The following is a 25,014-nucleotide window of genomic DNA, read 5'->3' on the forward strand; positions in this document are numbered from 1 at the left end:
TTCATGTCACCTAGGCCAGAGAAGGTGGAAAAAAAGGAGAGGAAGTGGAAAGAGAAAGGTGAAACAGAGAGAAATGAAAATGAGAGTAAGTAGCAGTGGGCCTGATTTTCAAAACCTCACTGGCATGGAGAGAAATCTTTGAGCTCTTTTTTAGACCTTGTATTGTAATGTAGGAGTCTTTGTTTCACATAAAGAACACTACATAGCAACATAAACATTTCTCAAGATAAAATGTGTGTTGCTAATTTTTTTAAGAGCCTCACAGCACCAACGAGTCTTCTTACAATATCTCGCCTGAGCGGTGAGGTTTTGAATATCAGGCCCAGTATGAGAAATGGATTTGCAGTGAGATAAACAGGGAAAATAAAGAGAGGAAAAGAGAGAGACATTTCAATGGGGGGGGGGGGGGGGGGGGGGGGAGAGAGGCAGAACAAGGAGGTAAAAGTGAAGAATATGGGGGATTAAGAGGTATAGAGAGAGGGGAAAGTAATGGGAATAGAAACTGAGTGAAAGAAAAGGGGTAGAGAACGGGAATCAGAAGAATGAGGATAACGAAAAAGAGTGGATTAAGGGAGAAGAAGAAAGAGAAAATAGGGAAGAAGAGGGAAGAGGAGGGGGGAAGAGAGAAAAAGAAAGGGAGAAAGAAAGAGATCGAAAGATGGGCAGAAACAGAGAAAGATATAAATTAAGAGAGAGGAAGCAAGAATAGAAAAAGAGAGGAAAGAGAGAAAGACAGCATATATGTAGATCCCCCAAAGAGACAATGAGATATGTGAGGGTAAAATGAGATATTAGAAAACAGAGGTATGTAGTGGGGTAGGTCACCCTATTAGTCAGACTAGCAGTGTATTTTCATGCTACAAATTCATAAACCATAACCCACATGATAATTGAAACGTACTAGTAAAATACATGCTCCTACGGTCATCACTCTAGTTGTGAGCCTGTGTTTCTCTCCGTAAGGAACAGCTACTGTATGTTCCCTTTCTCTTGGAGAGAGAGTGAGATACATCTTTTAATATTCATTATGTGTAATCGGTTCTCCAATGTCACTATGCACTTGCTTCCTTACAGCATTTTTCATTTGTGGTGGGGGAAAAAAAGCTAAGTTCCCTTTTTCTATTGAAAGCTTTGTTTTATTTTAGCCACCCAAGAGCTATTAACAGTCATAGTTACTAGCAGCACAGCACTATTTAATGAAAACAGAAAAGGAAATAGAAAAGGGATACTTATTTCCCATTGTAAACACAGATATACATTATTAAGTATGAGACACTTCAGCCATAATAGCCATACATTTTGCCTGTAATGCTATAAATACATCTATCATGAACTGATTGCATGCAAGAGCCAAAAGACCCATTGGGTTTGTCCATATGAAGTACAAGCTTAAAGGGACAGTAAAGTAAACATGATTCAAATAAGGTGTGCAATCTTTCCAATTTACTTTTATTATCAAATTTGCTTTGTTTTCTTGATATCCTTTGTTGACAACCATATTTACGTAGGCTGAGAAGCAGCAATGCACTACTGGGGCATAGCTGCTGGTTGGTGGCTGAACATATATGCCTCTTCTCATTGGCTCACCAATGTGTTCAACTAGCTCCCAATAGTGCATTGCTCCTACAACAAAGGATCTGAAAAGAATAAAGCAAATTTGATAATAGAAGTAAACTGGAAAGTTGTTTAAATTGTAGGCTCTATCTGAATCATGACAGAAAAAAATGTGTTTCATGTTCCTTTAATTAACTCTTTTAGGATAGACTTAGGCATATATACATTTATACTGTATGTATAATAATCTTGAATTACCTTACATTATGGGGCCTATCTATCAAGCTCCGAATGGAGCTTGACGGCCCGTGTTTCTGGCGAGTCTTCAGACAAGTTATGAAGCAGCGGTCACAAAGACCGCTGCTTCATAACCCTGTCCGCCTGCTCTGAGCAGGCGGACAGGAATCGCCGGAATTCAACCCGATCGTGTACGATCGGGTTGATTGACACCCCCTGCTGGCGGCCCATTGGTCGAGAGTCTGCAGGGGGCGGTGTTGCACCAGCAGCTCTTGTGAGCTGCTGGTGCAATGCTGAGTACGGAGAGCGTATTGCTCTCCGCATTCAGCGAGGTCTTGCGGACCTGATCCGCACTGTCGGATCAGGTCCGCAAGACATTTGATAAATAGGCCCCTATTTGTTCTTACCAACTCTGCTGGGTGATTGCCTGTTCCAGGAATCAACTTTCTGTAAATAATTGCTCATTCAAATTACTCTTGAACACCCTACCCTCCAATTTGGAATCATGACTTACTGTTCTGGCTTTGCTCTTTCTATGAAATACTTTCAGTCTAATCTTTATTAAAGAGATATCAAAGTGCAAAAAGAAAATGCTCTATGCGCTATGTTACAGCATTTACTTTTTGTACTATTGTACAATGTCTTGTATATAACTGTGTGTTTAACCACATGTTGACAGAGACAAGCCTACATAAGCAGGGAAAAAAATAACGTAAAATGTTTTATGGATGAAGTAATGAAAACAAAATGAGTACAATGTTCGCATAAGCAATTCATTTATTTGAAAAGCATAAAAGACCAAAATATTGTAAAACTGACTCTTTGTTCTGTGAAAAAAGCAGGCTCATTAACTGTATACACACTTGCACATACCCTTAAGAGTATCAGTATCATAAACTTTTGAAACTGTGACTCAGAATCCTTTCCCAGAATCCTTTACTCGATGAACCTACCAGAATGTGTCCTGAGATGACCAGTGAGCGCGTCTCTGCGTCTGCATGCATAGTTACACAAATTACACTTAAACGGCTTTTCACCAGAATGTAACTTGATGTGGCGAAGGAGATTGCCTTTCTGGGTAAAGGATGCTCCACATTGAGTACATTGGAAAGGACGTTCCCCTGAAAAAAGCAAGAAAAAAATAATAATATTATTTGTATGTGTATGTCTTTATCTATAGTATATCCCTGCTTCCAAAATTCATCCATCCATCGTTATAGACACATAAATGTAAGAACAACAACAACAACAAAATCCAACATAACAACAAGAAAAAAAAAGACTTCAGCAAGAAAGTAGTTTTCTCTATATGACTTCTGTCGGGCTGCAGGTTTGATATAACATGAGGCTTTTAGACTAGACCTGCCAGTTCCTTAACGCTTCACTGACTGGGTCAATTTGATCTGAAAATCTAATTTTTTTTCTAAATCAGAATGGCACATCACAATGCAAATTCAAGCTCATTTAAATAAAGTGACTGCAACATTTTTGTGTTGAAGAGCCACTCTTCCTGATCAGCAGTTTTGGAATAAACCGATATCCAATTTTGTATGTTGTGGCATTTGGTGTTTTTTTTTTTCCTTTTAATGTGACTTTTTTCAAAGGGTCTTTAAAATATGCTACTGAAGCAGCAAAAATAAAAAAGGAACTCATTAAAAATGCATTTCAGGATCACAAGTTCATTTCAGCGTTACATTCTTATATTTAAATGAAAGGCACTTCATTATAACAGTTATAATAACTTCTTTTCATTTACATTTTCCCATGTATTTTCCCTTTCAATTTTTTCTCCATTACCTGCCTGTCCCTAAGCGGCCAAATCAGGGAGGAGAAAAAGATAGTGAAGTAAAATGAACAGACAACACTGTGCTGAGGGACATTATCCATTATCCTTGCAGGATATAATCATGGGGTTTAAATTAATCTGTCCCAGAACTCGGCGGAGTCATAGCTCATTGTTGTATATTTGGTAAAAGGCAAACAGCCCAAAATAAGAGTCACTATCATTCCCGGATAACAATATGTGTATTAAAAAAAAAAAATTTTTAGATTTCTTTAAATATTTCTTTATATATTTAAATATTTTAGATTTATTTTATCCTTTTAAAATATATATATATATATTTTAAAAATTCGAAAAAAGTTAAAATTTATCATGCATTGCCCCCCCCCCCCCTCGTACAATCACGTATTCTAAACTTTGAACATGGCTGGCTTAGTGTTATGCTTTGAATCTTAAACAATGATAACATCATTAAGTAGCATTAATCTATCATCAAAGTACTCCTACATTTTTCACATATATCAACATTCCCTGATACAATAGGCATTTCTGTAGCATTAAGAGAGAGCTATACCTTAAGTCTATTAAAGGGACATTAAACACTAAATAAATGCTAGATAGAATGATGCATTCAAAGAAAACATTAGTCTGAGAGCAACATGTAGATGTATTATTTAAAGTTTCATTATCTGTTTAAATATTGACAAAATAAGTGTAAAGTTTTAATGTCTCTGCTGTGGTCAATTAGGGACAGTTATAAATAGGTCACTAGAGTGTGCAGCCAATGGCTGTGTGGAATAAAACAGTGTCCTGCACTTTGATTTCTAACAGGAACTGAACAGCTCACAATTTCAGAATGGAATTACAGGAAAAGGGGACCAAATAAATAATGAAAGTATATTGTAGAGGTTTTTTCTATATACAATTTATCATTTTATATTACTATCTCAAAGTGTTTAATGTACCTTTAAAGGGACATTAAACTCAAAATTGAAATGCATTGAAATGCACATGAATACATTTCAGTTTTGAGAAGTATTTTTTCAATATACATGTGTTAGCAAAAATGTCTCATGCACCATCATTAAAACACTGCGTCTTCGTACACGTCTTCTGCACAGTAAATTATATTACTAATACCATTTTAAACATTTCTGTTTCAAATTGAAATGTTTTCATGTGCATGTCAAATTTTAGTTTCATGTCCCACAAGTTTTAACACTGCACCCTACTATTATTTTCTACAAAAACACCTAAGAACATAGTGCTGAAATTCATTAGTCAAAACCAGTCAACATGTTGGATTTAAGGATGACAAATTACATAATCTCAGGACAAAACACAGCATTTGAAATAATAGCTTTTTGTAAACTATTGCATTTATAATAAGGGTACAATGTGGACTTTACTATCCCGTTAAACTTTATTTCCATCCTATCATTGGAAGATATATTGGACACTACTTCCACATGTCCAAAATCTCCTGAGTCTATTCAGAAGATACAGACTTTACACTCTTTCTAAAGGATTGGGATTGGCCCAAAATGTGCTAATACTAATATCAGGACTAAATTAACCCATGCTTAAGGACACTCACGGCACCTTAAAAAATAGTCCTGGTGTCTAGATTTGTGAACTTTAAGCTATTGCCTTGCACTCAACCTCGCAGTCTGCATTGATTTGCTTGCAATACATGGCAGCTGGGATCTGTAAGTACATATCAAAACAGCATGAAATAATTAAATTCAAGAACAGTAGAAAAAGATCTGTGCTTGAGTAAGATGCATTGTTAACTTATAACACTCCTATGCCCTGCAGTGCTGCCTGCATGCACTGGAATGAGCCTGTATAAAAGAAATAGCGAAAAATCAAGCGGAATTTATCCTCTAACCAATCACTATTGGGGGTATGACTAAAGTTAGCATAGTAAGTGATATTTAACCTAGTGACATTGTTCTGTATTTAATATCCAAAGACCGGCTGTGAAATCAAGATGGCAATCTGTATGGCTTGTTAATAGTGATATTGGTAAATGGCTTAATAGTGATAATTGTCTGAAATTATACACAGATGGAGATGCTTGTATAAATAATCAGATGCTCATCCAAAAATTTCTGGCTACTAATTTTTCGGAGCAGTTCCTAGATTTTGAACAAACTTGCTATGCCTGGACATATTGTTTTTGTCACTGTTTGTAGCAACAGTGTGCACAACCACACACTACTGGTGGCAGAGGAAGAGCTTATAATGATAAAAGGATATTCTCATTCTCATATTATCAGCTTTGAACGTTGGTAGATAAACTGAGTATGCATGAAAAACTTCCACATCTCTGGAGAAAACTTCCACCTGACAGTTTGGAAAGTAGAAAATACTGCAGAGGTAAAAAAAAAAACTAATACAGACAATCAGCTATACTAAAATAACATAAAACCAACAAAGAAATCAGTTCAGAAATGTAATATAGCTTGGAGCAAAAAGGACCAAACAGTACTAATAGCTAACAATCAGCTAGATTACGAGTTTTGCGTTATGAGTGAAAAAGCATTGTTATGCTTCATAATGCTGCTTTTTCCCTAACGCTGCTATTGTTGGTATAGGTGTACCGCACACCTTTTTGGCCGTCATGCAACGTCAGTGGGACTTCCATAGCGCCGGTATTACTAGTTTGCCTGGGAGGTCAAAAAGTGAGCGGTACACCCTATACTGACAAGATCCGTACCGACATCTAAAGTCAGTAGTTATGAGTTTTACGTTACAAATCTGTAGCATAAAACTCATAACTAAAGTGTTAAAAAGTACACTAACACCCATAAACTAGCTATTAACCCCTAAACCGAGGCCCTCCCGCATCGCAAACACTATAATAAATGTATTAACCCCTAATCTGCCGCTCCGGACATCACCGCAACAAAATAAAATTATTAACCCCTATTGGGCCACTCTCGGACCGCGTCGCCACTATAATAAACCTATTAACCCCTAAACCGCTGCCTTCCCGCATCGCAAACACTATTTAAAGATTATTAACCCCTAATCTGCCGTCCACCCACACCGCCACTATAATAAACCTATTAACCACTAAACCGCAAGCCCCCCACAACAAAATATACTAAATTAAAATATTAACCCCTAAACCACTGGCCTCCCACATCACTATATAAATAAATTAACCCCTAAACCTAACCCTAACGTAACCCTAAGCATAAGTCTAACCCTAACACCCCCTAACTTAAATATAATTAAAATAAATCTAAATAAACCTTACAATTATTACCTAAATAATATCCTATTTAAAACTAAATACATACTTACCTGTAAAATAAAACCTAACCTGCCTTACAATAAAACCTAACATTACAATCAAATCAAATAAATTAAATTAATCAAATACAATTATCTAAATTACAAAAAAAAAAAAAAAAAAAATTTTACACAAAATAAAAAACGAAATTATCAACAAAAAAACCCAAATTACTCCATACACCGGGCTACAGAGGGCCTTAAGGAGGTCTGGAGGGCAAGACAATTGGAAGTAATTTTGCAGCGTCTCTGGTCTGTAAGGAATATCTCATGGATATGGAATCTATTATCGTACCCTGGAATTCCACCCTTGTACTGAGAACCCTTTTCTAAGTTTATCTTCCATCCATGAGATCGAAGTAGAAGAGCTCTTGAATGGTCTTCTGCCAGCCGGCAGGACGGAGCTGGACTAGGATGTCATCCAAGTATGGTGCTACTGCAATTCCTCTGGATCTCGACACCACGAGCAGAGCCCCCAGAACATTTGTAAAGACTCTTGGGGCAGCAGCCAGACCAAAAGGAAGAGCAACAAACTGGAAGTGTTGATCCAGATAAGCGAATCTTAAGAACTTTAAGTGATCCTTGTGAATTGGCACATGAAGGTAAGCATCCTTCAAGTCTATCGTAGTCATGAACTGTCCCTCTTGAACTAAGGGCAGAATAGACCTTATTGCTTCCATCTTGAACGATAGAAACTTGTTTAAGCACTTTAGGTCCAGAATGGGGCGAAACGTACCCTCCTTCTTTGGGACCACAAAAAGGTTTGAGTAGTACCCCAGACCTCTCTCTGCTAGAGGTACCGGCACAATAACTCCCAGGGAGGAGAGATCCCTCACGCACCCTCATTTTTCTGGTCTTGAACACAGGTTTGTCAAGAGGAATCTGCCCCTGGGTGGATGAGATTTTAAACCTATCCTGTAACCCTGAGAGATGACCTCCAGAACCCAAGGGTCTTGCACGTCCTCCAGCCAAGCCTCCACAAAGAGAGATAGTCTGCCCCCAACATGATCCAGCGACGGATCGGGGGCCACACCTTCATGCCGATTTTGTTGTGGCGGGCTTCTTATTCTGCTTGGACTTATTCCAGGATTGAGATGGTTTCCAAGTTCCCTTGGACTGTTCAGGCTTCGCGGAGGGCTGCTGGCATTGGGATTTATCCGAACGATAGGGACAAAAATTAGGACCCAGTCCTTTAGGTTTATTCTTCGTATCCTGTAGTAAAAAAGCACCTTTGCCTCCAGTGACCGTGGATATGATTGAATCCAGGCCTGGACCGAAAAGAATCTTCCTCTTAAATGGAAGGCAAAGTAGTCTAGATTTTGAAGTCATGTCCGCCGACCAAGACTTCAGCCTGAGTGCCCTACAGGCTAGAAAAGAAAACCCAGATGTCTTGGCATTCAGGTGAATAATCTGCATGTTTGCATCACAGATAAAAGAATTAGCTACCCTTAAGGCTACCCTCCTGGATCTCATCGAGTGGAGTTTCCACCTCAATAATCTCTGATAGAGAGTCCCACCAATAGGTAGCGTCTCCAGTCATCGCAGCAACCGCCGCTGCAGGAAACATCTTCCTTAACAGGGTTTCTAGCTTCTTATCCATGGGCTTCTTAAAGGATGAACTATCTTCAAGCGGGATAGTAGTGCGCTTAGCAAGCGTGAAGATAGCTCCAAATACCTTAGGGACAGACCCACACAACTCTAATTAAGAGTCTGGAACTGGGAACAATTTCTTAAAGGAAGAAGGGGAAAAAGAAGATCCAAGTCTCTCCCATTTATTCTTAATAATATTTGCCATGTTTATGGGAACTGGGAAAGTCTGTGGCACCACCCTGTCCTCATAAACCTTATCAAGCTTAGGGATAGAAGGTTCCTCAGGTAATATAGGTTCCAGAACCTCCTAGGTAGCCAACACTTCCTTTAAGAGAAAGCGTAAGTGCTCGATCCTAAATCTAAAATCTGGTTCCTCCACAGCCGGAGGTTTAGAGGCAGCAGATTCAGACCCAGAAAAAGGCTTCCTCTGAAGTATCAGAGGCGTCCTCATCAGCAGATAATCTAGTATCAGATAAATCCAACAAATTGGTAGATGACCCCTCGGAAGGATAGCAATATTTGACCTTTTGCTTTCGCTTCCACCCTGGTACTGAGAACTCTTTTCTAAGTTTATCTTCCATCCATGAGATCAAAAAAATAGAAGAGCTCTTGAATGGTCTTCTGCCAGTCAGCAGGACGGAGCTGGACTAGGATGTCGTCCAAGTACGGCGATACTGCAATTCCTCTGGATCTCGACACCACGAGCAGAGCCCCCAGAAAATTGGTAAAAGGGCCCCTCCCGAAGGAGGATTAGTAGTGCAATGGGAAGCTGCGTGTGTAATAGGATTAGTAGTGCAATGGGAAGCTGCGTGTGTAATAGGAGATGACTGCAGGGAACGGACCTCACGGGACAGAGACCCGTCAGAGGTGGACGGCTCAGTGGTACTAAACATCTTGGGTTTCTTTCTTTCTTAGATATAAGTTCTTTTTTAAGGCATGTGGAACATAATTGAGCAGGCGGGTATACCGTACCCTCCTCACAATAGAAACAGGTATTAAATTTAGGTAAAGAGAGAGTACCCTCTAACGTATCATGGTGTGTCATGCAGGACTGCCCCTGCTCCTGGTATAAGCACTCCAAATCTAACCGGCTGCGCAGATATCCCAAAACGAAAGTAAAACCTGAATGTTCCAACATCTGCCTGAGCCTCATCTCACACAGGTCGCAGCATAAAACATAATAAAGCAAATTATGTATAAATCCCCCGTGTTCAATAACCCCCTTCCGGAGATATTAACCTTTGATTCCATACAGATAAAGGAGTCACACTGGGACCCTGTCTTCTTGCGTTATCATATGATTATAAATGAAACGATCTTACCGGAATCATCACTGTGGAACAGACACACAGCCTCTCAATTTTGACAGTCTTGTAGCATCGCACCTGACACGGACTTGAGTGATAGAAGCAGGCAGTGAAACTCGTCAAAACTGATCGCTTAGGAGCTGTTAATACGAGTCTGGATGATTTTGCAGAAAGACTCTCCCTGCATCTCCAGACCCTAACATTCATCATTGCTCTCACTGAGAGGCTGACAGGACTACTTAAAACTCCAGTCCCATACTGAAGAGTACTACCGTCCATAAGAGACTACTCCAAATCTTCCGACACTTCTCTGCCATCCTCCGGTGATGAAAGGCAAAGAATGACTGGGGGATGAGGGGAGTGGGGGAGGTATTTAAGCCTTTGGCTGGGGTGTATTTGCCTCCTCCTGGTGGCCAGGTTCTGTATTTCCCACAAGTAAGGAATGAAGCCGTGGACTCTCCTCATATTAAGATGAAAATGGCCAGTCAATATAATTTCATTAGTGGCTTATTAAAATCCAACATCCAGAAATCATCTCCTACATGATACTGAGATTTAAGGGATATGAAACACAACATTTTTCTTTCATGATACAGATAAAGCATGCAATGTTAAACAACTGTCTAATTTACTTCTTCTACCAATTTTTCTTCATTCTCTTGGCATCTTTTATTAAAAAACAGGGACTTATGCTTAGGATCCATCTCATTTCTGGAGCACTATATGGCAGCAGTTTTGCAAGAATGTTGTCCATTTGCATGAGCACTAGATGGCAGCACTATTCCCTGCCTTGTAGTGCTCCAGGTGCCTACCTAAGTATCTCTTCAACCAAGAATATCATGGGAACAAAGCGCATTTGATTATAGAAGTATCTATCATCTATCTTACTGCTTTGAAAGTATAACTATAAATATCAAATATGTTATTTACAGATTAAGTTTCTAGATATTCAGATAACAAAATTAACAGATTACACCTGATAAAATGTTTCAGTGAAAGAATATCTTTAATGAAAATATATATGAGTAATGCACAAAATGAAGATTCCAAAAAAGTAAAGTATAGCAATCTAAATCCAATATGCCTCCTATCTAGAGAAACACTGAGATATTACGTGTTCACGACAATTCAGTAAACTGGCTGTATTTAAATAATCATACTTCACTGCCTCTCAGTCTAGATACAATAAGGCAATTATAATGACAGTAAGCTTGGACTAGATAGATGGAAATCAAATGACATACATTTTACATACAGACAATTAAACATCCACTGCGCAGGCAAGACAAGGGACAAATGCAATACCCATATTAGGATATCGGAATCAGAACAGATTTCACAGATATAAATATCACTGGTTATTTTTACAACACCATATCACTTCATTGTCCAAAGTGATATTATAATAACGACTTAGGGCCCTATTCTCTAAAGCTCTCTGGTCTGTTGTGATTATCTAAGAAGCCTACTAAAAAAAAATAGATTTCCTTTACAGGGCTAGATTACTAATGGAGTGGTATTTTGTGCTCCCCCTCGTACGTTATCTCCGCTAGAAATAAGCATTTTGTGTATGTCGGGTAGCGTGCGTATTACAAGTTGAAAGTAAAACGTTTTCACACAAGCGCTAACCTGATGTGGCAAAAAAGCTGAACTTTGAATATAGACTTAAATGGAGACAACTCAGCAAGTCGTGCAAACCCAATTGCGTTTTCTCAAGTGTGTTAACCCAACATGAAATATTAATTTTTTACATTCCAATGTTCTTCACATAGAATAATATGTTCTATTTATACATAAGTACATATTTATACATATATCTGATTGTTTGTAGGTAAAATATATATCTATACCTAGACATAGATATGATTATATATAAGTATAGATATATACATATATATATATATATATATATATATATATACACATAGGAATGTCTATTTATAAATACTTAGAACATATTACTTTTTGTGAAGAACATTGGAATGTGAAATATTTATATTAAATACATAGTTAAAACCTTTATTAAAAATTAATATTGCATTAATATGATTTTTCATGTTTTCAGCTACTTGACTTCAAAAGGCTCCAATGCACTTATATATATGTCTATATATGTACACATATGTATTTATGTGTTTATAAGTGTATATATGTCTGTAAATATTTAGACATGTATATGTATGCATCTCAATGTTTTACATACAGACAATTAAACATCCACAGCCTTTTTTTTTGGAGCCCTTATAACTTTTAATTTCAATTATTTTTAAAATAATTTTATTAGATAGAGTTATGAATATAACAGTACTTTGTATTGTATTTTATATGTGTTTTGTGCATAACAGTTAACCAGAGTTATGAAGTCACGCTACCCTGACGAGCATTCAAATTGCACTTGACTGAACGCATTTACTTTGAACCTGTAATATGCGTGCTTCTTCCAGCCACAATAAACCCCTTTTTGCTTGCGCACAACAGTTAGTGTGCCACTCTTAATCTAACCCACAATGTTTCATTGCGTGGGGTTGCGCAAAAGAAGATGCAACCTGCGCTATCTATTGTGCTCCACTTGTAATTTAGCCATTTATAGGGAATTTGATTAAACATTTTAGGCCAGATTACAAGTGGAGCACTCTTTAACGCTCCCGCTCGAGTTTTAACTCAGCTAGAAGTAAGCTTTTTGCACGTGTTGGGTTGCGCTAGTTTAACAATCTTGCGTGCTAACCTGACGCACGTAACAAAGCCAAACTTACAATATCGCCTGAAAAAGGATTCCTGCATAGAAGTCAATGAAGTCAACAAAGAAGGGGGAAAAAACGATTGCATATTCTCAAGTGTGCTAACCCGATATGAAAATATGAATATTTCACGCATATTTATATATATATATATATATATAGGAATATCTATTTAAAAAATACATAGAACATATACTGCTATGTGCAGAACATTGGAATGTGAAATATTTACAGTAAATACACAGTATAACACTTTATTAAATATTAATATTGCATAAATATGATTTTTCATGTTTTCATCCACTTGACTGCAAACGGCTCCAATGCACTATGTATATGTCTATATATGTGTATATATGTATTTATGTGCATATAAATACATATATAAATACATAAATACATATGAACACACACACACACATATATATATATATATATATACATATATATATATATATATATATATATATATATATATATATATATATATATATATATATATATATATATACTGTATATACACAGGGGTGGAAAATGTCACTATGGTTTACTAGTCAGGGGTTAAAAGCTACTAGCCCAGAGGGAAAAAGTTAGTAGTTTACTCAATGTTAAAGACAGGAAAAAGTCAAATTTCTAAGTCGTCCGCTGCAATTTCTAAGTCGTCAGGGACAACTGGAAATGTCAAGCCCTATATATATATATATATATATATATATATATATATATATATATATATATATATATATATATATATATATATATATATATAAAATAATACATATTTAGACATGTATATGTATGTATCCCTTTGTTAAAGCCCCTTGCCTGCCTGAAACCTTATATCTTTGAGCCCTTATAACTTTTTTGTGCAAATTTCTTTTGATAATTTTTATTATATAGTGTTATTAGAAGTGTGCTGTACTTTGTAATGTTTTTTTTTTTTAATTTTGTGACACTTTTTTGTTTCGCAAAACAGTTAACCAGAGAACTGAGTTTGCGCTAACCAGACCCATATTAACTTGAATTGCTCAATTGCTCACATTTACTTTTAACTTGTAATATGAGCAAAAACCCCAATGAGCGCAAACACCAGCAATAAACCCCTGTTAGCGTCTCACTCATAATCTGGCCCTTTATAGGGCTTTCAATTTGAATTTTTGACCCTTCAATTACTCTTTATTTCTCTTAGAATATGGACTATTCAACTTCTTCCATGAATGAAAAACATAAATATTTTGAAGTGTAGCTCTGGCTAAGGACAAACACACCAGACAGTTGTTTTCTACTAACATGTGGAAGGTGAATCATCAAGTTTCATACAACTGGGTCAAGAGTTAAACTGTTTCATCACAAAAAAATAGAAAAAAACGTGCAGAAGTCTTTTTTCAAATCATAATAGATATTGGCTAAACAGCAACCCTGTTGTATCACATGCAGATCACATGCAGTTAACAATCAGAATATCAAATGGTCAGGCCACATTTCAGGATTTTATATATGTGGATACACATTTTGTTTGATTACGTGAACAAATTTAAAAACCTGCTCCACAGCAGCAGTGGCATAAACACGTTTGGTCACAATATGCAAAAAAGCCTGGATAAACAAATATTATATATTATCACTTTCTGTTTTACATTTAGTGGGGTCTGAAAGCAAGATTAGTTACTTTTTTTTAGTCAAAGAACCAGTTCAGATTTATCAATAATACATATAAAGCACCAGATTGATAGCAAAATGTTGTTAAGAATTGAGATTAAACATTGTTCCAAATTAAATGTATTGGAACAACATAATATTATAAAATATAACAAAGAAGGTCAGGTAAAGGTAAACAGAGGTAAATATGTGCTTAATGTACACTTTTTAAGAAGTAATCTGATTTCACTGATATATGAGGGAATCTTGGCAATAAATTATTGTGTGCCGTTTTTAAATAAAGTTTGCCACTATTCAATTGAGCTTGTCTTTATGGACAATGCTGCTTAAAAGGGCAGGTTTACTTTGCATTGCATACGGGCCCAGTGCCTTCTATAAAGCCACATTTTCATTGCATTTTTAGCATGCTGAAGTATATATTTTTTGGCCTTTGAAAAAAAACCTATGCCAGGCCCTTACCAGTGTGGCTTCTTTTGTGTACCATGAGCACATTGGGGCCGATGCATATTATCCCACAGATATCACATTTTAGTTTTCCGTTAGGTAGTCGAATACCTCCAACTCCTGTTAAGGCTTTGGGGCCTTGTCCATTCAGTGAGCCATTCATTTTCTCCCCGGTGGCATCAATCATTCGTAAATCCTCTGCACATTCCTCCCCATTCATTTCACAGGCACGCCCATTCTCTTCATCACTGTGTGTCTCTACTTTGATATTACCAGCTAGAAGAGAAAATGAATGCCCCAGATTAGTTTTAAGAGTTTTAAAAAATGTTTGTTTGTTTTTTACTCTTTTTTTACAGTTTATCCAGTTGCTGGCTCTCACACTTATCCTAAATTCATTGTATACTAGAATTGACCACTTAACGTGCAGGGCTTTAACGCCCTTAGGACATCATTGAAAGTCCTATTTTATTCAGCATCCTGCAGCCTCCTGCTTTATGGAAAAGTATAATTGGACTGGGGGGGGGGGGGGACATGCCTAGCATCATAGGCAGTCCCCCATGATCCGATCCCGGCCTTGAAATCATTGATGATAGCGTGATTTTTCAAGCAAGTGTTTATTGGTTAACACTTGCCCCAAGCATAAAGGGGTTAAAGAAGAACAAAACACATTTTGGTAAAAAATAAATAAAAAAATAAACTCTGTAGTAATGTTCCTGATACCCTACGAAAAGTGCAAACTCAAGTACTCTGAATCCATATTCTGTCCATATAGTACAACGAGATAACAGAATGTAATGCAACCGCTGCTTGATCACAGGTGGCTAATCAGTGTATTTTTTATTTTGAATTATCATTTGTGTTCAAGCAGGAAATTCCTGGGCTGTAGGTGTGTCATGAACAAAAGGTTGGGAACAAAAAGGAATCCTGAGTACTCAAGGGTAAAAATGAAATAAATATTTTTTATTTCAAATTCTTAAAAGTCCATAGACATGCAGGGAAGCAAGGATGCGTTTTGCGCCTGTGCAGCGCTTAATCATAGGAACCTCTGTTTGAGCATAGCCATAGTTTTACAACTATTAAAAAAACTAATTTCTTATTTATGCATACTATATAACAGCAATTAAACACTACACTGCAAAGGATATATATAAAAAAAAACATGCACATTAATTCTGTCATGTTAAAATAGGCCGCTGCTATTTCCAAGCAATCCAAGGATACACCCTTGAAAAACTCCTAGAGTATGTTTATATGTTCTGTTTTGCTGTTGTCATGGTAATCAAGCCCTTCCACTGGAATTCACATTATAGCATGTAGTAGGGTAGTGAAAACTACAATATATGGCAGTCTGTTAAGGGTTTATGGGGGTGAGGGTATCTGGACAATGAATAAGATTTAGTGGTAAATTATAGTGAATTCCAGACAAAATATCTAAGGCATGTAATCTAATTTATACGCTAAACCACCTATTAGCTTGGCTCTAGGCTCTGTGAAGAAGTATTGGTATTAGCGCAGCTCCCTATCTTGCTATAGGCAAGTGTAGCGCACTGTGGCGCTGTGCTAATACAGACACTTCCTTACAGAGCCTAGAGCCTTGCTAATGTGTGGTGCGTGGTAAGCGCTCCTATTAATGTGACCCGGGGCTCTGTGAAGAAGTATTGGGATTAGTGCAGCTCCTCAGCTTGCTATAGGTAAGTGTAGAGAGCTGTGGCACCGCGCTAATAAAGACACTTCTTCACAGAGCCCAGGGCCTTGCTAATGCGTGGTGCGTGCTAAGCGCTCCTACTAGCGTGGCCCTGGGGTCTGTAAAGAAGTATCAGAATTAGTGCAGCTCCCCAGCTTGCTATAGAAAAGTGTAGCACGCTGGGGAGCTGCGCTAATCCAGACACTTCTTCACAGAGTGTGTGTGGTGGTAATTAGCAGAATATTAAACCAAAGGGGTTGTCCACTTTTTAAAATTATTTTATTGGAAGACAAATAATATAGGTATGAAGATTAACAATTATCTATAAACTACAAAATACAAAACAAGTCTCAAGAAATACCAAGAGCTACAACATCCAGTCCAAATTATACAGGGTAACTTTATCTTAAACAAACCCAGAGTAAGCAATACTGCTAAAATAATCATAGGAATATACTAAGCCACATTCTCCAGTGTGTCCACCATCAGCCATCTTTTCAGCAGGAACAAGATAAGAAGAGAGGCAGAGGTTTTGGTGTTACAGTATTTTATACCCCAATTCAATAGGGAGTGGTTTATCAAATGCCACTCAAAGCCTATTGGGAGTGTCCTACTTAGACAGACACTAGTCCAAAGAATGACTTGAATATTCAATTTTAAAACCAGCTATGTGAATTGCAAGGTATAAAATCTGTGAGCTATATTTTAATATTCCAGTGATAAAATGTCACCACAGTGTGGTGCATGCTAAGCACTCCTATTAGCAGGGCCCTGGGGTCTGTGAAGAAGTTGTGGGATTAGTGCGGTTCTCTAGAACGCTAGAGGTAAATATTTTAACTCCTATGGAAACTTAAAGGAAACTAATGAATACTGTTGCATTTCATTAGTATTTATTTATTTATTTTCGTTCAATTTCGTGGTGCATTAATTTGGATATTTGTTTGTTGAAAACAAAACAAATATCCATGTTTTGTTAACACATTTTCATTCATAAAAAAACAAATGCACATATCTAATTTATACCATTATTAACTGAACATTTTAATTAGTTTAAAAGGACATTAAACTCCTCTTGGTTTTGTGTAAAAACTGTGCTTGCCCCACACTCCCTAGAGAGGACAAAAAGCAATATCTGTGATCTGTAACATTTTGAAAAACTAACGGCTAAATTACGAGTTTTGCGTTAGAGGCTATGCGGTGCTAACAAGCAGTTTTCTCTCACCGCTCACTTACCTGCAGCGCTGGTATTACGGGTTTTTACAAACCTGGCGTTATTAGGAAAGAAGTGAGCGTTGAGCAAAAATTAGCTCCATATCTCACTCCAATACCAGCGCTGCTTAAGTCAGCGGTGAGCTGGTTATACATGCTTGTGCACGATTTCCCCATAGGAATCAACGGGGAGAGACGGCTCAAAAAAAATCTAACACCTGCAAAAAAGCAGTGTAAAACTCAGTAACGCAGCCCCATTGATTTCTATGGGGAAATAAAATTTATGTTTACACCTAACACCCTAACATGAACCCCGAGTCGAAACACTCCTAATCTTACACTTATTAACCCCTAATCTGCCGCCCCCAACATCGCCGCCACCTGCATTATATTTATTAACCCCTAATCTGCCGCTCCGGACGCTGCCGCCACCTACATTATATTAACCCCTAAATCTAAGTCTAACCCTAACCCTAACACTCCCTAACTTAAATATAATTTAAATAAATCTAAAGAAAATTCCTATCATTAACTAAATTATTCCTATTTAAAAATAAATACTTACCTATAAAATAAACCCTAAATTAGCTACAATATAACTAATAGTTACATTGTAGCTAGCTTAGGGTTTATTTTTATTTTACAGGCAAGTTTGTATTTATTTTAACTAGGTAGAATAGTTAGTAAATAGTTATTAACTATTTAATAACTACCTAGCTAAAATAAATACAAAAGTACCTGTAAAATAAAACCTAACCTAAGTTACAATAACACCTAACACTACACTATAATTAAATAAATTTATTAAATTAAAAACAATTAAATCCAGGACTAATGGACTAGTTTAAAATTTCCAGCCCTGGTTCTGTTTCAGTAGTACAGAAAATGCAGAAGAGACAAAAGTCATTTCAAAATGGAGGTAAACCTTTTCGTCTGTCAGATGATAAAATGAAACATTAGTATTTAGCAGCTCCATCTGTGAAATTTAATTTGGGCATTAGACATGTACATTTGTTTTCCAATGTATGTAAAAATATATATATTTGTTGCATTTGTCAAAAAATATAACAGAGACCTCTGGTTTCTACTGCAGAAATGCTTGATTTTATAAAAGTAACATTTCTATGTAAGCTGGTATAAAATGTATTATAATAAATGTGGAGTATTTTTAACTTTGTGTTATGTTGAACTGAACCCGGGACATAGAAGTGGTTGGCTGGGGAATGCAGATATGGGAGTGTCTCAAGCAGTCAGTGAATTGGGAGCTGTAGTTCACTGGTTATTACAGTGTTGATGCAGAAGAAATGAAGGCTATGTCAGTTTTTTTGGTATTTTGAAACCAATAATACTGGCTGTCATTTTATGAGAATAATCAGCTGTGTTAGCGCAACAGTCATTGGTGGACGTTTAAAGGACCATAAAATACAGCAGAACTGCATAATCGACAAATGCATAATAAAAAGACAATGCAAAAGCACTTAGGGTTTCTGAGGCCCTTCGCTGCAGGCTTGCATGTTTAAAAGTTGTTTTAGATGCATGCCCTATCTGAATCATGAAAGTTTAATTCTGAATAGACTATCCCTTTAAGAAGCAGTGGTCATCAGACTACTTCTTTTGAACCTTTACGTCAGCACTTAGCTGGAAGATTAAAATCACCCCGGACACGTTTGCCTGGGGTGATTGACAGCCCCTACTCATGTGCTTTCTGCAATTCTGGGATTTGTTAAATGTGGCCCAAAGTCTGAATTTCACATGAGTAGTAATTTTTTTCTGATAAATGTCAAAGTTAGCTCTATTTTGCTTTCCTCTGCATAATGTGACAGCCAATCACAAAATCCATATAAGTACATACTATTAATTTTTGCACATGCTCAGTAGTGCCCAGAAAGTGTGCACATAAAAAGATTGTGCACATTTTGATAATGGAAGTGAATTGGAAAGTTGTCTAAAATTGTGTGCTCTATCTGAATCATGAAAGTTTAATTTGGGCTTTAACGTTCCTTTAAAGGAATAGGAAAGTCAAAATTAAACTTGCATGATTCAGATAGAGCATGTTATTTTAAGACACTTTTAAATTCACTTCTATTTTCAAATGTGCTTCGTTCTCTTAGTATCCCTTGTTAAAAAATGAATATGCACATATCATACACTAGTGGGAGCTTCTGCTAATTGGTGCCTGTGTTCTAAAATAAGTTGTATGCCGCTTAAGAATGTGGGACCTACGTCACTTCCGGTGACGTGAATCAACTGCTGGAGGTGTGTGGCGCTCAATGCGCATGCGCAAGGGGCCCAACCTCTTCTAAACAGCTGTTTAAGGTGACTTATTTGAGAACAACGGGTTGAGGAATTCTACGGGCCGTGCCGCGCATGCGCACACGGCCCTACTCTTTACTCATCAGACAAGGCACTAGCGGCACACTGGACCCTATTGGTTGTACGGCCACTGACTTCACGGACACACGGACCAATCAGATAATGCAGTGACGCTTTTTTACTATGTATTATCTGATCGGTCCGTAGTCCTTTTGATTTGCCCACCTCCATTCAATTTCCAAATTGTTCCATCACACGTCGATTGTGCTTATGGGGTTTACAGGGGGTGCTGATGGGGCTTACGTAAGTTACACAGGGGGTGCTTATGGGGGTTACAGGGTGTGCTGATGGGGCTTATGTAGGTTACCCCCTCTGTAACCTACATAAGCCCCATCAGCACCCACTGTAACCTCCATAAGCACCCCCTGTGTAACTTACGTGAGCCCCATCAGCACCCCCTGTAAACCTCATAAGCACAACCCCCCCCCCCCCTGGGCACGGCAAGTCAGCGGTGTGCGATGGAACAATTTGGAAATTGAATGGAGATGGGCAAATCAAATGGACTATGGACCAATCAGATAATACATAGTAAAAAAGCATTACTGCATTATCTGATTGGTCCGTGTGTCCGTGAAGTCAGTGGCTGTACAACCAATAGGGTTCAGTGTGCCACTAGTGCCTTGTCTGATGAGTGAAGAGTAGGGCTGTGTGCGCATGCGCGGCACGGCCCATAGAATTCCTCGACCCGTTGTTCTCAAATAAGTCGCCTTAAACAGCTGTTTGGAGGCGGTTGGGCCTCTTGCGCATGCGTAGTGAGCGCCACACCCCTCCAACAGCTGATTACACGTCACCGGAAGTGACGTAGTGCACACATTCTTATGGTATACAATTGTCTAAATAGATATTTTCAGCTTCCTGTCAGTAGTGCAATGCTGTCCCTTCAGCAATGGATAACAAGAGAATGAAGAAAAATGTATAAAAGAATTAAATTGGAAAGTTGTTTAAAATTGTATGTTCTATCTGAATCATAAAAGAAAATTTTGGGGTTTACTATCCCTTTAAGGTATGACAAAAATGTATTATTGTCATAAAGGAAACATACTTATTTGTTTCATTGCTGCATGTAAGTCATGCTGCTGACCGTGTAAAAGAGTTGCCAGCTTTATGTACTTTGATGGTTATTGAGTCCTAACAGATTGATCGTAACATTAGTTGCTCTGTGTGAGCTTCATATTTTTTGGACTGAGCAAATAAACATATGGTCCCATAACTAAAAACTAACAAACCAAATACATGCAAAATACATTTTAGTTTATCCCTTCATGCATTTAAAACTGTTACTTTATACTGGACAGAATGAAAGGATTTGTTTTTTTCATGACAAATGATTCGTCCAAAACTATATTTTTTGTCTGTGCTTGTGTTATAGTCACTGAGTATTATTACTTTCACCTACAAGGGTGACAAAAAAATACTGATGTCATCCAGGTTAGAGAAGTATAATTCATTTAAAGGGGCATAGTAGGTAAATATTTTCTATTCTGCATTTGAAAGAGCAGCAAATCAAATATATTACATTTTTTGTAGGAAAATTGTAAAGTTAAAGCTTATTAAGCTAAAACTAAATCTAGTGTTTGGTGTATTTCAAAAGCCTAACATGAATGATTTTCTTTCAATATTGAAATATCTATTTCACTACATTATAATGAGAAATTCCATGTTTAATACACATACTTGGAAGCAAAAAGGTGAAATTGTGACTTTAATTTGCATATCATTGCCCAGAACCCCTTGCTCCAGTGGATACACTGATAGCTGAAACGATACGATTGCAACAACTGTAATACATTTTGAAATGCTGTCCCTTAGGTAGAACAAAGAAAGGTACAATGTGCATTCACAATAAGTAAACAATACCCACACCAATACCCAGCATGCTATGTTGACACATTTACGACATCTAGGTGAATCACAATCCTTTAGAAAAAGATATTACATTATTTATCTATAAAAACTTGCTTAGACTTTAAAGGTGAATACTGTAGAAACTTTAATTGGATAGACTCTTCTAAAGGATTCTGATCCACTCTCTAGTTATATGAAGCAATTTCTAGCAGAGTAAAAAAAGTTTGTGACAGTGAAATGAATGCAACAGGAAAACTAATATTTATAACACAGTACATGCAGGACATGCAATCTGTACAAGGTGAAATATAAATGTAAAGTTCAGTAAGAAATACATTAAAGGGACAGTATACTCCACAATTTATATTGTTTAAAAAGATAGATAATCCATTTATTACCCATTCCCCAGTTTTGCATAACCAACAGTTATATCAATATTTACCTCTCTGACTACCTTGTATCTCAGCCTCTGCAGACTGCCCCCTTGTTTCAGTTCTTTTGACAGACATGCATTTTAGCCAATCAGTGCTGTCTCCTAGGTAAATACACAGGAGTGAGCACAATGTTATCTGTTTGGCACACATGAACTAGCGCTGTCTAACTGTGAAAAACTGTCAAAATGCACTTAGATAAGAGGCAGCCTTCAATGGATTAGAAATTATAATATGAACCTACCTAAGTTTAGCTTTCAACAAAAGATACCAAGAAAACAAAGTAAATTTGATGATACAAGTAAATTGGAAAGATATTTAAAATTACATGCCTTATCTGAATAATGAAAGTTTAATTTTGACTTGATTGTCCCTTTAGTTTTCTCTTATTTAAAAAATCCAATAGAAATGTTATCACTCTTGTAAACTAAAATGGCAGAAATGTAACTTTCACTTGGCTATAACAATCTGTTTAACTCCAGGGACCTAGTTGAACACATCTAGTGAGCCCATAACAAGAGGCATATGTGTGTAGCCAATCACCAGGTAGCTTCCCAAAGTGCATTGCTGCTCCTGATTCTGTCTAAGTACTCTTTACAAGAAAAGATACCAGGAGAACTAAGCAAATTTTATAGTAGAAGACAATTGAAAAGTTGTTTTTCTTTTTTTATGCATCATGCATAAATTTTTATGTATGATAATTTTGACTTTCACACCCCTTTAATGCCATAAGCAAATGACAAGGCTCTGAATAATACATGAATGGTGCATGCATTTTAATGACAGATAAATGAAGTGCATTGCATGCTTCACCAAATGACTTTTCTATGTGAGGACCATGCAGAAACATCACATATAACACACAAGCCAAACTAAGGTGTGTGCTTTGATAAATGAAACATGCAGAGGTACAGTCAGAAGTATACTTACGGGAAAATGTTTTGAGAATCATTGCATGTAAATCCCTAAAGCGTTCAGCCTCACGTAAAGCTGTAATATAGAAAGCAAACAGGATGCTTGGTTGATCACACTAATGTTGAGTTTTTATTGAAGTGGTGATTCTGTTTGTCACATATGGCATTCTTATGACGTGTGATACACCTGTGAAACCAGACTGGTAAGTATTATATACTGAGGCAATAGTATTTTTGTACATACTTCCTAACATTTATCAGTTAGCATCTTTTTATCAGACTATATTGTTGTTACTATTGATTTAAACATCTTTATGTGTCAAGCCTATTAAGAAATGCCAGTCATAAAAGGTCTTGCATTACAAAAATGACAGCAGTTGGCAAGACCAACCAGTTTGCCCATATTTCTTTAGTTGTTAAGATAGTCTTATGCATATCCCTGACATTGTTTTAATTTCCTTACAGTTTTTGTCTTTATCATCTTAAATGGAAATTATTCCATGAATCGACAGCCCATTATGTAAAGAAGGTCTTCTGTAAATGACTCCTAAACCTACTATTCTCAAGCTGAGATAATGATCCATTGTTATACGTTACCCTTTTTGTGAAAAAAAAATAAAAAATTGCTAGCCTTAGCTTCATTAAAGCACCCAGGACCAGATTACAGGTGGAACAGTATTTAAAGGGAGATTCTGGTCAAAATTTCAATGCACATAGATGAATTACATCTTTGGATAGAAACATATTTGCAATATACATGTAATGGCGGCAAAAATACTTCACTGTTTTAGTGTTAACATTTTTCTCTGCATGTGCATGTGAAGCATAGCTAGATATTCTCAGTGCAACAGCATTTTAAATACTGCAGCTGCTCAGAGCGTCAGTGGAGTTTGTATCATTTCATCAATTAGCAAATTGAGTAATTACCAGATGGTACAAGCACCTTAGGCTCTCTGAACAAGTGCTGTGTTTAAAATGCTGGTCCAGGGTGCATACTTAGATATACATTGGAAACAGCTATAAGGTTTATTATATTCAGGAACAGGAAGAAAGAAACTGCTGCCGGACAACAAAAGTGCAAAAAAGTCCAAGTGTAAGTTTATTCAACCACAGTCATAGGGTAATCACAGACTGGAACACCTAGGGGGCGATTTATCATTATCTGTCCGACATCATACGCTGTAGCGTATCATCTCCGACAGACATCGCTGAATGCCGACAGCATACGCTGTCTGCATTTAACATTGCACAAGCAGTTATGGTGTACTGCTTGTGCAATGCCGCCCCTTGCAGATTCGCGGCCAATTGGCCGCTAGAAGGGGGTGTCAATCAACCCGATCATATAGGATCAGGCGGATTGCAGACCGCAGCGTCAGAGGCAGCGGACCAGTTATGGAGCAGCGGTCTTAAGATCGCTGCTTCCTAACTGCTGTTTCCGGCGAGCCTGAAGGCTTGCGCCGAAACAGGGGCATCAGGGATAAATTGGCCCCCTAATGTTTATTATATGCATTTTTGCTAATACATGTATACTACAAAAATTCTTCTTTTCAAAATTGAAATGCATTTTTTTTGCACGCGTTGGGTAGCGCTTGTATTACAAGTTGAAAGTAAAACGTTTTCTCACACACTAAGTGTGCAAAAAGCCGAAGTTAGAATATCGCGAACGCGTTATCGTATTCCCCCTTAGAACTCAATGCATAAAAAAGTGGAAAATAAACCTAACACCCTACTCGCACGTAAAGCTGATCGCATATTCAAAAGTGTGCTAACCCTACATGAAAATATAAATATCTCACATTCCAATATTCTTCACATAGAAGAATTTATTCATAAATACATATTTCTACATGGTACACTATATATCTAAAGCTATCATCTATCTATCTATCTATCTATCTATCTATCTATCTATCTATCTATCTATCATCTATCTTTATATATAT

General features: G+C 37.2%; 1 protein-coding gene across 10 annotated transcripts in view; it reads right to left on the reverse strand.

The window, feature by feature from the left end:
- The window catches only part of IKZF1 (IKAROS family zinc finger 1), a 193,864-nt gene that overhangs the window by 21,699 nt on the left and 147,151 nt on the right, over window positions 1–25,014 (reverse strand). For 5 of the 10 annotated variants that reach the window (XM_053714312.1, XM_053714313.1, XM_053714310.1 and 2 more), the window contains 2 exons: window positions 14,727–14,891; window positions 2,745–2,912 (listed from right to left, as the gene is read on the reverse strand). In XM_053714312.1, coding sequence (XP_053570287.1) covers window positions 2,745–2,912; window positions 14,727–14,891 — 333 coding nt within the window. Of the gene's footprint in view, window positions 1–2,744; window positions 2,913–14,630; window positions 14,892–25,014 lie in introns of all 10 variants that reach the window. The other 5 variants (XM_053714316.1, XM_053714315.1, XM_053714314.1 and 2 more) reach the window with 2 other exon arrangements.

Source organism: Bombina bombina, chromosome 5 (assembly GCF_027579735.1).
Source record: "Bombina bombina isolate aBomBom1 chromosome 5, aBomBom1.pri, whole genome shotgun sequence".
Lineage (NCBI taxonomy): Eukaryota > Metazoa > Chordata > Amphibia > Anura > Bombinatoridae > Bombina > Bombina bombina.